This window comes from Passer domesticus, chromosome 2 (assembly GCF_036417665.1).
Source record: "Passer domesticus isolate bPasDom1 chromosome 2, bPasDom1.hap1, whole genome shotgun sequence".
NCBI lineage: Eukaryota > Metazoa > Chordata > Aves > Passeriformes > Passeridae > Passer > Passer domesticus.
Genome location: NC_087475.1, coordinates 64646100 through 64661151, shown reverse-complemented (window position 1 = coordinate 64661151; position 15052 = coordinate 64646100). Strand labels below are relative to the sequence as shown.

Here is a 15052-nt window from a genome sequence, read left to right as displayed (position 1 = left end):
ATGGAAAAGATTCACCAATACCATCAAGTGCTATGAGGTTTTCATAGTTTTTGGAAAGATCTGGGCAATGCTGGGGAAAGAGTTGCTGGAGGGGACTTGCAGCTCTCTCTCACTCTTTGCTAATCCTATACCCCCAGCCACTTTGATAAAGCCAAGGAGCAAGGAAACATCTTTGTCCCACTGGCAGAGACCACAGGTTTAGGTCATCAGCAGCCACCCTCAGGCACCCCACACAGAGCTGCTCCACAGCACCTTCTCCATGAACCAAGTACAACCCATCAACCAATCACACCCAGGACCCCTATGCAGCTGGGAAGGGCAGGGGCAGTAATTGCTGTCCCAAATGTGGGCTCACTGCCCCACTGTAAATTGTGCAGCACCAATTTACACACCAAGATGAGGTATTCCCATCTCTTTTGTCTGATATGTGCAAAGCAGGGAGCTGGTGTGGCCCACAACAGGCTGAGTCCCCAGCCATCAAAGCTCCACACCACTTGTATTTTAGCAAGCAAAGAAGTCAGGGTTCATTGGCCACCAGTCAGCTCTGTTACTGATCAGTGTTCTCCCTTTGGCTGGCTACATGATTCACTTCCCATGCCAAAGATCAGCCTGTCTATTGAGCCCGTGGGTTTCCTGAGTAAGTGGGCTGGGAGTCAATGCTCAGCATCTCCCTCCATGAAATTGTTTTCTACCTAGCTAGAGCTGACTTCAGCACAGTTGCTGAAATTAGTTGGCTTCATTTGTTTCATCCTTATCTTTGTGAGTTCTGCCAAATGTCCTTGTGGTCTGTGAATTCTGTGTTCTGTGTGCCCAATATCAGCAGCACATCCCTGTCCCTGAGCTTTGCTAACCTCCCCCTAGATCTGAGGCCACTGAAGCACATCAAGCCCTAAAATTTACCAGGGCAATTCTACTGACTGATAAATTCTGATTTATCTATCTAAAGCCTGGGCATTAACATGAGCAGAGAAGGAGACCTCCTTGTTGCTACTGCTGGGCAATGTACACACGGCTGGTCTGGCTCTGGGCAGGGACCAAGGGGAAGTGATGCCAGGGGCTGGCTAAGGTGCTATGCAAGCCATAAAACCACATGTATTTTCAGCAGCAAGTCACATCAGTGTCACTTGGCACCATGTATATTTGAAAGGGTGTGAAAACTGTGTAACATGTCATTCTTCATAAGCCTAGAGGCAAGCAATCTACATCCAGCTGCCTCCAAGCAGCCCAAGCAAGAATTCATTTAGTCTGCACTTCTGTTTGAACACAGCCTGGGGCTGTCCTTCAATGTATCTGTGTTCAGCAGTTGGCAGCTAATTCAAAATGAATCTGCACTGCTTGTGTTTCGGATGGAAGCGAGACAACATTTTGCCTTTTGCTTACTGCAAGTTGGAACAGCATTCTATTACTTCACACTGTTATTTTATTATCCCAAAGTGCTGCAGGCACATTATAAGACATGGATAACTAATGAGTCTTGAACTTAGGGAGTAGCAGTCTATGTACATGCAGGACTTGAAAAATGAAACAAGAGGAAAAATAAAAAGATGGGGGTTGAGAAAGGAGGAGACAACAGTGTGCTTGGAGACAAATTGCAGAGACACATTTTAATAAGTTTTAGAATTGTATTGCAGGAGCTTTTTGTAGTTCTAATATGGTTCAAGCTAATACTTAATTCATGTTTGTTGCATAACTGACATCCACAAATTTAAAAAAGGGTAATTAGGCTCAAAGGCTTATGTCAACCTCAGATACCGAAATGAGGGCTGTACCCTCCCTGGCATCCTCTATTGTCAATGAAAAGAGAGGTCTGAAGTATCTCTCCCTAGCTGTTGCTTAGACAAGAAGCCTACAGAAACCACATTTCTAATGTAGCAAAACCACATTTCTAATGTAGAACTCTAGACTGGGTGTCTAAAACCAAATGGGATGCATATGAGTCTCTCTGTGTGCTCTCAGGGACAACCTGAATCACCTTTTGCTCTCCCCCCCAGCTTCTTTCTTTGCCTTGATTCTAGTCCTTGAGAACAAAAAAAAATCAGGGCTAGAAAAATCATCATTGTTCTCAAAATATTAGAAGAAACCTATCAGATTCATGGCATGCATTGGGAAGTGGCTTATAAATTAATTTTTTTTTCTTTACAGTCATCTATTTAGGACACTAAATTCTGAAGTTAGTGTAAGTCTTTTAAGCTTTTTAGACCAGCACACACAACATTCCCTTTGACAAAATCATGCATTAGAAAAATCAAGTACTGAAATAAACATCTCCTGGGGCATACAGGCTCTGTGCACATCAAGTAACTCTGTTCCTTTCTGTTCTTTTCATTCCTATTTTAAACATCCTGAGTATTGGCTTCTATAATTTCCCTTGGAAGAGGATTTTCCCAATGGGGTAACTCAAGAGTAAAGCACTCATGTGCTTTAATGGTGACACTTGGGACCCCAGTGGGGCTCAGAGGTTCCAGGTCTATTACGTGGTCTTGCAGCAAGCTATTTCTTCTGACAGATGTTAGATTATAGATAAAAGGAAAAAAACATCCACAACAAATAGAGGACTGTTCCCTTTATAGGCACATAATGAGAAGAAAAATTATCAAACAGGATATTGAAACAGTGTGAGGTACTGAAAAAGAAGGTTATAGCTCAGTCAAAACACACATCAACCTGCAAAGATTTTGTGCTCAATGCTCAGCCCACCAGCAAAGAGGAGCTGTGAAGGTACCAAGAGACAGTAAAATAGGAATGTAGAAGTTTGTGATAAAGGTGGGACCTCAGTTCCCATTACTACCATTAAAGGATCAGACTTGTGCATTATTAGACATGTAAGAGCATCAGGAGCACAAAAGATATTGAGCAATCCTCTGAGATCTGTGTGCACTTCTCACGGCTGATTAGTGATACAGAACCTCAAAATATCCAAGAGAGGGAAGCATTCCACTGAATACCAGCAAGAAGCTGCTAGTGCAACTTGCAGTTGCTGGATGTGATATCTAAAAACACTGTAAGCCTGTTTGTTTGGGTAAGAACACGGCTGTTTCACAGCTCTGGCTCACACAAGCAAGGCAGCTCCTCCAGCATCACACAGTGCTTGGGTTCCTTGGGCACACTGATCAGCTGTGGCACAGCACCACGTTAGCACAGCCACAGCACTGACAGCTGCAGCCACAAACAAACAGTCCCAAGGGAACTGCCCGGGAGCCAGGCCAATGCTGGGGAACAGTCTGCACCTGTACCAGTAAAACCTCTCGCCTTCCAAAACATCCTGGCAAGTGGTCTGCTGGGAATGATCCCTGAACCATGGCAACGTGGCAAAACAAGTTCCTGGCCCATGGTAAAACATAGCCAGGAAAGATATGGGACAGAGCTACAGGGTCCTATTCATACTGATGCCATCAAACCATTTTAAGGATTCCACAATATGGACAACTCTGTCCTGTGCTCAGGGACACCCCTACGTGCTGTTTAATGCCCTGGCATGGCTGAGACCAAGGTCTCTGAGCAACATCCCCAAAGGCAGCCTGCTGTGTAAAACAAACACATCTCAAGTAATTCTAACAGAATACAGCCCCCCAATATGCCCATGGTCTCCACTGCAAGGGTTCCCTAATCTCGCTCCCCAAAATGAAATAGTGGAAAGTTTACAATCTCTTCTGCTCTCTGCATCCTTTGCTTGCCTAGGACCAATGGAACGGAACCTGCTGGATTCATATTTCCCACACCTTTTCTATCCAGACTTCAAGCACATTTCACTGTTTCATATTAAGTACTGTATTTAACAGCTTCTTTTCCTTTCCTCCCTGAGAAAATGCTCCACAGGGCACATGGGAGTATTTTATAGCAGCTAAAGTCCCAGGCATGAATTAGAACATTTGGCTTTATAGCTCTGTCTTGGGTTTCTTATCACCAAATTCTCGCAGGTCAGATTACAATCTGCTTCACTTATACCAGTCCAGCACAAATCTGTTATCCTCATGGTACTTCTACTTGTGCAGCCAAGATGACTGAAATGGAATTATTCACAGCAACTTGTCCCTAAATTCCTTGCTCTGGATTTCTAGGGAAGTGACAAAGACAGATGATGGATTCCCACTGGGCAGCTCTAACCACTACACTCCATAGCTTATTACCAACAGCAATGTTTGACACCCCACGTGAGAGATACCATTGTTGTATAAGGTTTGAAAAGTTGTTTGTCATCTTCCAAAAAGCACTTAATGAGGCAGGACCACTCTGCACTTTAGTGAGCACACTTGGCTACACACCCTGCTCACCACTCCCTCACAGAGCACTCCCAGAGGGACACATCAGGTGGCATGTATCCACATATCCCAGGCCAGGGGCTGACTTATCCTCCTGAGGTCCTGGTTCTCTTAATCAACAACAGAAGAAGCCTATTTATACAAAACATCAAACCTTCCCACAGCTACATTTAGCTGAGGTGAACCTCCTTGCTGGGACCTAAAATTACAGCATCAGCACAGAGCTCATGGCCTCCAGAATGTGATCTAAAGTCTGTTTCAACCTTGCTGTCTGTGCCTTGCTTCAGTGCCTGGCACTCTCAGGTCTGCCTGCCCTGATGTTCAACCAAACAGCTTCGCTTCACTGAGTAAATCTGGTTGGAAATGGTGCCTCGATCCCAGTTTGTGACAAACAGCTCAACTTCACATTATCTGAATGTCAAATCAGAGACAACTTGAGTATCATGACATATCTGGACTGATGGGTCTATACATGAAGTGAAAGTGTCAGCAAAAAACTCACAGCAAAACAACCCCCAAAACCCCAAACCAAAACAAAAGAAGCCCCAAGGTAAAAATAGGCCTTAAAACAGCTTTCAGCATCAGTGGTTTGTGTTCCTGAGAGTTTCTCATAGATGCATGAAATAAGTGACAGGAGACTAACGTGTCAGTTTGAAGGACTGCCATACAAAGTCCTAAGTGATGAATTCCTTAAAGCCAGAAACATGAGACATGAAAGCAACCTCTCACCCCAATAAAATTTGATAATTTAAGTGACCCATTCTGACTGAGGACACACAGGGATTACAGTGTTCTTGATATTTTACCTCTAAGTGGGGTACAATTTTATTATATATATGTATCTATATAGGCTGCCTTATCTTCTATTAATAAGTGTATTTTCTGCTTTAGAACCTCACACCTTTTACTGAATTGCAACAAACAAAGAAAGGCTTTTTTGATCTGCTTAAGAGATAAGTTAACAGAGGTTCAAATAATTTGTGATTTGGCCAGGATCACACATTTAGCTAGGGAGTGTCATAAGGAAAACAAATAAACAAGTATAGAACACTCCAAAAATGAACATAATCTCTGAAAAAATAATTTGAGGAATGAGAGACAGGAGAAAATGTAAAGGAGGCGACAAGTACCATGAAAATTAATTGTAACCAAACAGCACTGGATCTTGCTAAATATATGTTACAAATAGCGGCTGCATGGTACAGTGTCATAAACTTCAAACATTTCTTGTTTCTCTGTTTTGTAATGGACTTATCTATATCTTGTTGAACTGATTTATTGTAGTTGCCTACTACAAAAAAAATACTATACCATTCTTCCTAAAATTCATCAAATACTCAACAATTAACTACTGTTTAATCCAATCCATATTTACATTTTAAACTTCTGTAAAAAACATCCCCACCTGGTACTTCAGCAATGTCTCCCCACTTTCTCTAAAAAGATTAATCATTTATTTGAAATACAAGTGGGTAAATTGCAAATTCAAATAAATTAAAGTTATAATGTCTCAAAACTTTCAATGACTGTAAAGTGAGGAAAAATTACATGTTTAGCCAAACTTGGAGGCAATCAGTAAGCTAATGATTAAATGTGAAGCTTTTAAGAAATGGGCTCTTACAGCTAAGTGAACAAGTTAACTTCTGCTGGGAACCATCATGGATGTTGAAATGTTTAGAACATTGATGCTTAGATCTGAGAAACTACCTGGTTTTCCACATTCACGTGGGATATCAGTCCTGAATGCAGTGAGTTAACCTGATACTTTGTCCTGCATACCAGTGGTAACCAATCTGTGTCATTGCCTCAAAGTCAGGAATGCTGATAACTTCCAAAATCATCTTAGTTTGTCATCTGTGCTCTGCTGTTCAAAGACAGTGAAATAACAGCATTTGCATGGCTTGTAAAATGAAGAAAATGTTAAAATTATTATTTTTACAATTTGTTTTAAGTAACTGCTATTTTTCTCACTTTTTTGGGTTTTTTTTTGCTATTCAGCTACAGTTCTGTAAATGTATACATTTCTCCTTCCTCCCATCTTTCTTCCACTTGTTTTTCCTCTCTGGTTTTTTTTTTGTTTTTTTTTTTTTACTAATAAAAGACAGACTATTTTATTCTTCCTAAAATGTCAAGTTTATAATACAAATCCACTACTGAAACTATTACCAGAGAAAGCTTTGTGTCTTATACTTCTGGACTAAAAGTTTTCAGTAGCAGATGAAATAAGGTTCTTATACTAAAAACTCCCAAAATATGTTTCCTGAGAAGATACAACTTGTATAGGCAAAGTCTCTCAGATCAAGGATGGTTGAACTATTTCAAATCTTGTTAATAAACAGCCAATATAAACTAATTGGCTTATACGTTCTATACCCTTTATTTAGGTACTTGACAACACCAGCTCAATCCATTCTTATTGGATTCAGGAACTCCAAATATGCTATTTTTGTTCAGCAGACTCTTTGCCAAGCCTATTTACCAAGGCAAATGCAGTAAGAGGAACATATTTTCTAAAGGATTAGGAAAATGAAGGGTTTGAATTGTAATTGATCTTGCCTTTAGCAGAGAGTTTTGCCTGCTTTTGTAGCTGGCAGCCACAACAAAACCTTAAGCAACATATGCCCTGTGGAGCACTTGATGTGCTCAATTTGTTAGCTGCTCTAAGCAGCCTCAGCAGCCCAGGCTCCGTGTAAGAGCTCACACATCATTATGTAGCATCATTGGGATGACAAGGGCGTGCAGTGCCTGGAGTTACTACAGTCACTATCCACTATTGTTCCCTGAGTGACAGAAAGCGACCACTTCATGCAAAACTGGGACTGAATCACTCTGACAGTTGTTCCTCCTTATTCTTTCAGAGGACGATTGCTGAAGCTCAGAATAGTTAATTAATTTCTTTTATTTTTTTTTTTTTACCATTGAGTAACTGGAGAAAAAGGAATCCTGTTCAATTTAGCAATAGCTGTGATGAGACTGAGACAAAGCAAATAGCAGATCTGGTAACAGGGAAAAGCAAGTGCTGCGAACAGTTGGTTTGGTGAGAAAGCTGAAATATAAACATTGTGAAAGAGACATACGCAACATGTTTATCAGAATTAAAGGGCTGCTAAACAAAACTAAAAATAATAATTGAAATGCAGAGACCCATTGCTTTTCAAAATAAACGTCAGTGCAAAGCACTGCAGTTATTAATCGGCATATGTCATTGCTCAAATTCCTCAGACAGACTCTTCCACCAACCTATACTTTCCAGTGTCACACATGGGACAGAGGCACCTCATAAAATCATCAGCTTTAGCACCTCCTCAACACCAGAAACCAGCAGCTGTCACGCTGGTCCCTGAGGTCTAAAGGCTAATGTCACCAGCTGGGTCAAATCCTTCCAAGTGCCTGTCCCAAGGAAACCCAGGTTTTTCCATTCCAGATAAACACAGCAAATTAAGAGTGACTTGACCAATCAAGGGGGTTTTGAGCTTTGAACCAGGCATGAGTTCACTGATTACTTTGTCTTCCTTTTACCCACATCCCTAATGGGCACTAACCTATATCTGGAAAAGAAGCTGGATTTTTTCCTTTGAACTCATGTCACATAAAACATTTTAAAGCTTTTACTGTTAGGTGTGCCTACAATACAAGGCGATGGGAAAAGTCCTTAACTTCTCAGATTACAAAAGAGATTTAAAAATTATTTGATTTACTAGCTGGATGTATGAAAAAGATTATCATATGCCATTTTCACCTTTTAGATTTTTATTTGCAACATTGCTACTTCAGTTTTGGTGTGGTGCACCTGACACCACTGTGCAAAGAATTAGCTTTACAGTTTTGCCAGAGTCAGACCAGAGGCCAAAGGAGATGCACCGGGCAAGGAGCTTGGAGAGAAACAGCTGGAGGAACAAGGAGTGAGGAGAAGGAAGACTTGGGAAAGAACAGCCTTAGCAGGAGTATGCAACCTCCTATTGCCCTTCTGGAGCCACAGGAGAAGCAAAAGCTCACTGCCATTCCTGACAAGATCCCACAGCAGCAGCATGTAGGACAGGCTCGAAAGCACTTCCCATTCTCTCACACAGAGATGTGATGAAGGTGTGAGCTGAGTGGGAGATCCCATGGATCATCCTTGCAGCTCCATTAACTTAGGAGAAGTCACCCAGCTAACAAACACAGCACATCTCAGGCAGCATGGTCATGAAATCAGGGGGGAAAAAAGTCTCCTTGACTGACATGACACTCCCAACAAAGTTTACAGCAGCTCACAGGCTAGCATGGTGAGTATCACAACAAGAATCATGGCAACAGCAACCCACTTTCAGGGTGCCTGCAAACCTAACTTGCTTTTGTAGAAAGCTCTCAATGGTCCTTCTGAGGAGTCAACTCTCTCTGGCTGATAGGTCTGGGTGTCACTGCCAGGAAAGGATAGGTCCTGGACACGCTCCCAGGTTATCCTGAGCCGCACTATCCCTGGGATACAGGATTGGTGCGGCACCAAGCCCCGGCCAGCGCATCTGCAGCCCGCGGAGCCGAGCGGGGCCGCCCCGCCGAGCCATCCCCGCCTGCTTTGCAGCTCAAAGCCCAACCACGACCTGTCCGTGTCTTCCTCCCCGTGCTTAGCAGGAGGACGGTGGGGACTGCTCCACCAAGGGGAACCCGAGCTCCCCGGGGCAGTCGGAGCAGGGTGATGCCGCCCCGGGGGTCACGCCGGACCGGGTCCCAGGAGGGCAGGAAAGAAAAGGCAAAGGCAGGGAGGCTCGGCGCTGAGCGGGATGCTGCCGGAGGGAAGCCCTGCCCGGGACACGAAGCCGCCGCCCCAGCCCCAGCCCCGCCGCTGCCGGCAACAAGTGCAGCGCCCGGCCGGGACCGCCCGCACTCACCCGCCCGTCTCCGCTCCCGAGTCCGCGCACTCCTCCTCGCCGCCGGGCTGCTTCTCCATGGCGGCGGCGGGGCTGGGGGCTCCTCCGCCGTGTGCGGCAGCAGGAGCAGCGACAGCGGGAGCGGCAGCAGCAGCGGGAACAGCAGCAGCGGTCCCGGCCCGGCCCCCGCCCCGCGGCGCGGCAGGCACCGCCCGCTGCCCGCGGAGCGCCCGGCCCGCGGCACGGCCGGGCACGGGCGGCCGCCCCGGGAGCGCGCCCCGCCTTCACCGCCACACCCCGGTGCGCCCGCGGCTGGAGGTGCAGCGCCCCGTGTCCGGGGAAAGTTAACGGGGATGGATGCGCGTTCTCGCTGTCCGTCCGGTCTTGGAACATCCGCCGTCACAGGCTTTTATTTGAAGCCTTTCTCTGTGCTGGGCTCTCTCCAGCCTCCCTCAGTGCTGCCTGGCACTTGTTCATTACACCGAGTACAATGACTTTGAAATTACACACAGAAACGGGCAAGGGGTGGTTTCCAACCTGATAGAATTTTTGCAATGATGCAAAAGGAGGGTTAGAAGCATTTGAATGCTGCTTGTGAGGAAATGCTGATGTGGGAAAGCTGAGTGGTAGTGTCTATAAAGTGAGAGTGAAGGGAAAAGTTGTGCGTGCGCTCCTGTTGTCTATTTATTTTGTATTTGGAAGTGAACACCAATCTCTTTTGCCATCACTTACAGAAATGCAAATATCCATCCATGCAGGTGTGAACCAAGATCTCGCCCAGCCAAAAAACAAACAAACAAACAAAACCCAAAACAAAACAAAAAACCCAAAACAAACAACAAAAACTCCCCAACCAAAATAAAACAAAAAGAAAAAAAGAAGCAAAAAAAAAAAAGTCTTCCCTTAAACCACTGAGTCCATTCAGTCTGTGGCAGATTTTACAAGAGGAGGGGACAGAACTGATTTGCTAGCTCGGCTCTCTAACCTGGGAGACCAGCTCTTTGTCTCTTCTGAATCAGGTACAAAGGTTCAAGCACAAAACTGGGATGGGGTGCTCTGTGTTCCCCACAATGTAGATATTGTGAGACAATTAAATCTACCCTATAACGGGAGGCTTCTTCCTTTAATATTTTGTGGAAGATGCTTTGATGAGTTGGAATTTTCTTTTGGAAAATCTCCAACAATCACCAGATTTCTATCAGCTGCAGGCTCTTGGAGAAAGTGGTCAGAAATAATAATAATAAAAAAATTTAAAAAGTTTTTCAATAAAAAAATATTTTCTTATACATTTTTCTTACATTGTCTTACGAGAAAGAAGAAAAGTAGTGAAAATCTTGACATTAAAGACATAATATATAGAATATATAAAGAAAAATATAAGTATACCAGAACATAAAAATATACCACACAAACCAACCTTCTGCTGGTGTAAGAAATGCTAAACTGGTTTCGTTTGCCACCAGTGCTTTTATATCCATCTCTACATTGCATGGCACTGCTATCCCTTATTGCAAGCCTGCCAGTGGTCTCTCAAATTGTACATGGCAGCACAAATTAATAGTGGCACCTAGCATTGTCTGACAGGCTGGGTGTAGTTTGTGCTACTGTTGTCTCCAGTAGTGCATGGTCTCAGTTCTCTAAAATAATCTGGGTGTAGGGTGAAATAAAAAGAAAGGAGAACATCTTGGGAAGAGCTGTCAAGGTGGTGTTGCCTTGTTGTAGGAGCAACAAGTTGGTACCAAACCCCAAAGTGCTTATTATGAAACTGGTGAATTCCCACTGCTCCTCCTTGGAGAGACACTGAACTCGTGTGCTGTCCTGTGGCCTCTCAGCATCAAAGGTCAACCCACTGAGTGTCTTCAGAGACTTTTAGAGGAAACTTTCTACTTCTACTATTCATCAAGAATTGGGGAAAAAATTTGTAGTATAGGAAGGTTGGTATTTGATCTGTTTTGACTGTCTGGTTGCATGCATGCATTAGTTGCATGCATGTCAATTTGAAAGCAGATAAATGATTTCTCATTTTATGTGGAGGATTTCACATTAACGTTCCCATAAATATAAGGATTTAGGTATGGAATAAGCCCCCTTAATAATCCCTCTTCTGTTCTCTCCCCAGCAAGCTGTTAAAAGCTAGTTTGGACAAAATGCTATTAATGGGGCTCATACAGAACAGTCCTGTGCAGGCACCTACACAGTAATTCAGAACATGTGGAAACAACCTACTCTGTGCTTTGTGACTGGTAAACTGCCATCCAAAACAATTTACTCACAAAATGAAATTCATACAATTTCTTTTAGGACTGGGAACAAAACATTGTGCTTGTCTGCTTCCCAGCTTGCTAAAATCTGAATCACCACATCCAGGTAGGAGGCATTCACATTTTCAGATATTCTGTGTCATTGGGGGATTCCCCCAAGGCTGGACAGAGGCAAAACTGAGACAACAATTCTTGATTCCCAACTCAGGGCTCTGTTTTTGGTAAGTATTTTATTCTCCATCACTGCAATGGCCACGGACAGCCCTGGGCCTCACAAAAGTGGTGCTACCAGGATTGGACAGACCTGCTTGTCTCTCTGACTCAGCCTACACACATGCATTTATTTAGCTAGTGCAACTGTGCTTAAAAGCAGGTCACTTTTATTTGCTTTTAAGAGTGGTTTCAAAGTGAAATAAACTGACTCTAGCCACCGTTGAACTGATTTAAGATGTAACCAAACCTCCTTAAATATTTAGAAATAGGTTTAGTTAAATTGATACATTTCTGTATATAAAATTTTAGGTGGTCAGCTAATAGATCTTTTCCATTTCTGACTTTTATTATTCTAGTTAGTTTTGTTTAAACACTGGCATATGAAGGGATCTGGAATAGATTTTATGCTGCATTTAAGATTAATTTATTCCATCTGTCCCAGGGAGGGAAAAAAGAAACATTCAAAGGAAATATATAATTAAGATAGTAAGTAAAGCTACCACAAACTGTAAGTTCTCTTATTTATATATTTGCCCCATTTAACTCTGTTTTATTCTGGTCTTTCACATAATTATGGTGAAAAGGAGACTTCTCTGTATTAAATTCCAAGCATTTAAAAGGTTTTAATGAATGAAGTGTTAACTCCTGCCCCTTACTTAGGCTTTCTCTTTTACCTGTACTTCACATTAAGTCCTCTCTGCTATTTCTTGAAAAAAGATAAGTTAAGCTTTAATTACTTTATTATGCTTGTGATGCTGTGATATCAGTTTAAAGACAAAGATAATAGTGAAAATGCTTCTAAGTTAAATTCCCTCAAATTTCAAGCTTTTAATTTAATAGCAGTGGTGGCAAGAACCCAGATACAAAAGTATCAGGAGAGTTTGGATCTTCAAAGATGCCAAAAAAGTAAAGCATTCTGTTCTCAAAACCAAACGCTGAGGATCTGAAATGAACATTAGTTCTGCAGGAAGTTCTCTTGCTCTTGCTTGCCTAGATCTAAAACAGGACCTAATGTACTTAGAGAGGATGTAAAGCCTGGTTTTATGACTATGTTCAAATCTATTATCATGGTAAGTCCTACACAGTGGGCAATTAGGAGGTGTCTACCTTCCAAAGGAAACCTCCAGTGTATCTGGGGCTCTATGTGCAAATTGTCCAAGGTTAACCATTTTAGCTGGCATCAGCAGAGTTAAGCACCACCTCACTGCTACCTCCATCTGCTGTAATCTCTGTCCTCACCAAAGGAAATGCACCACCCTCCTTCATCCTCCTTCATCACACAGTGATCTCAGTAACTGAGAGCACAGGAGAGCAATAGCTGCAGCCTCCAGCTGAGGAGAGGCAGCTTGGGAAGCTGAAAGATGAACCATGTCACATCATAGTGGGACTAAAAGAAAGGGAAGCAAAAGCATCCATTTCCCTGATGAATCCACACTTGGATTCAAATTTCAATATCTTTTCTGCTTCCTGAGTTCTGTCTGCTGGGATATCATCTTTCCTGCACCAGCTGGGAGGATGGAATGTAAGCAAAAGAGTGTAGCAGGGTAGGGAGAGAGGAGAAAAATGTGTCCCTTTTCATGTGACTAAAATTCTGGTGATAGGGGTGTTCTGTTGGGGAAAAAAAGCCCTCAGTTTTTTTCTTTTCATGCAGCATTTGGGATCTCTCCCTTTTCCTGTGCAATTCCAAAATAAAAGGGGACCAATGCCACTGAAGTTCCTTTTGGCATTATGTATGAATTAGAGAGCCCTCTTAGCCTTTGAGAGACAGGCCAAGAACCTAGGTTAGCAGAGGATTCAGTACCATAGACAAAGGAATAGCAAGGATGCCAAAGGATGGGATTTTTCATTCCCAACTACAACCTTTCAAATTGCTGTCTCCACCCTCTGCTACCTGACTCTGGAGGCAGAATCTCACCCTCTAATAAGGGGTTCTGGATTCCATTCCTGGCACTTTCCACACTAGGTATTGCAGTGATGAACTTCTCAGTTTACAGAATCTGGCATTTATAGAAAAGTTTTTCTTCTTTAATGGTCCCCATGGAAATTAGCCCTCTGCAGGTCAAGGCTTTGTTAACATTCACTGCTGGACTTAAGACATGGGGTTGTGGTTTAAAAAAAAATGAGACAATTGCAGTTTTGGAAGGAGGAGGAAAATTATGGCTTGGCATGTGGCTCACTCTTCATGCTAGGTCAGCCCTAAAAGGCTGACTTTTAGACTGGTAAATGTTGCCAAAATAGTTGTGGCAGTTTCTCACATAGACTGTTGGGTTGTTTGGATTTTTAAAGGTTATGATAAGGTCAGTTTCATTTGTGGTAGGTCTCAAGCCAGACACCCAACCTCCTAAAATTCTACAATTTTGAGGTAAAATACAACTATGCAATAAAAAGCTATTTCTTCAAAGTACCAAGGTGAGGGTTTTCAGTGAAGTTTAAGGGAGCTTGGTTCCCAGGTCCCAGTCTTTTAAGTTTCATTTGAAAACTGTAGCACACACACACTCCTACCCAAGTTCATGGTACAGTACAAAAAATGCTCATTCTAAAAACAAATTGCTCTTTTTTACTTGAATTCTAGTATATTAATGTTTTTTGTGGAAAAGTTCTAGCACTCAGTAACAACTGCTATAAAAACTTGACTATTGGAGTCCTTTTCAGTATCATGCTGAAGCCCAGAACTCTGTAGGAGCACAAAGGGAAGCAGAGCTGCATCCCATCACTGTTCAGGCTTCTGGTTGGAGGCTTGACCGATGTGGGTGATGAAAAGCCCTTTCTTTCCAGGGGAAGTAAACTCAAGATGACTCTGTATTATGGACATCAGGAATTAATCTTGCCCTCACATTGCAATGATCCCATTCAGACAGATCTTTCCAGTGGATGTAATCAGTGGTGCCAGGATCAGCACCCAGGACTGGACTTTGGGGCAGGGGCTCTGTGCCAGGCAATGCTGAATCCGTCCCCAAGCTCTGTGAGTGCACTGCCCAGTGCTGACATCCCAGGTAAAGCATGAGAGGTGAGCCTTTGCTGCAAACTTTCATGCAGCCCTTACTGGTGTGGGGGGACTTGGAAGGGCTTAGCAGCAGTCTGGGCATCCCTGAAGGTGCAAAGCTTGGTGTACAAGGGCTGTGTGGCACGGTTGTGTGAAGGCGATGCACTGAATTCCCTTTTTTCTGTCACCAGCTGGTAGTGTTACACTGCACCTCCTTTTTGCTGCTCTGCAAGAAGGGACAGCACCAGCACGATCCAAACAAAGCCATCTCTACTTTCTCTAGGACTAGAGAGCTGCTTTTAAGATATCAGTGGCCTAAAAATTAGCATATTTCCAGGTACTCTTAGCCCACTTGGCCAGAGACTACTCTGATCTGTGCTGGCTGACAGAGTAGGGAGCTGTCTTCTGTGGACTTGCTGAGGTAGGGAGGCAGTGCTTGAGCTAGAGCATGAGTCTGGTGATGCTTGGGTGTTTGCCTTGTTTCTCTGT

The 15052-nt window shown here is 43.3% G+C and overlaps 1 protein-coding gene across 1 annotated transcript in view; it reads right to left on the bottom strand.

The window, feature by feature from the left end:
- FAM124A (family with sequence similarity 124 member A) overlaps nucleotides 1-9327 on the bottom strand; it is a 41345-nt gene extending 32018 nt beyond the window's left edge. The window contains exon 1 of the mRNA XM_064408851.1: nucleotides 9128-9327. Coding sequence (XP_064264921.1) covers nucleotides 9128-9186 — 59 coding nt within the window. The 5' untranslated portion in view covers nucleotides 9187-9327. The remainder of the gene's footprint in view (nucleotides 1-9127) is intronic.
- Nucleotides 9328-15052: the final 5725 nt, after the last annotated feature.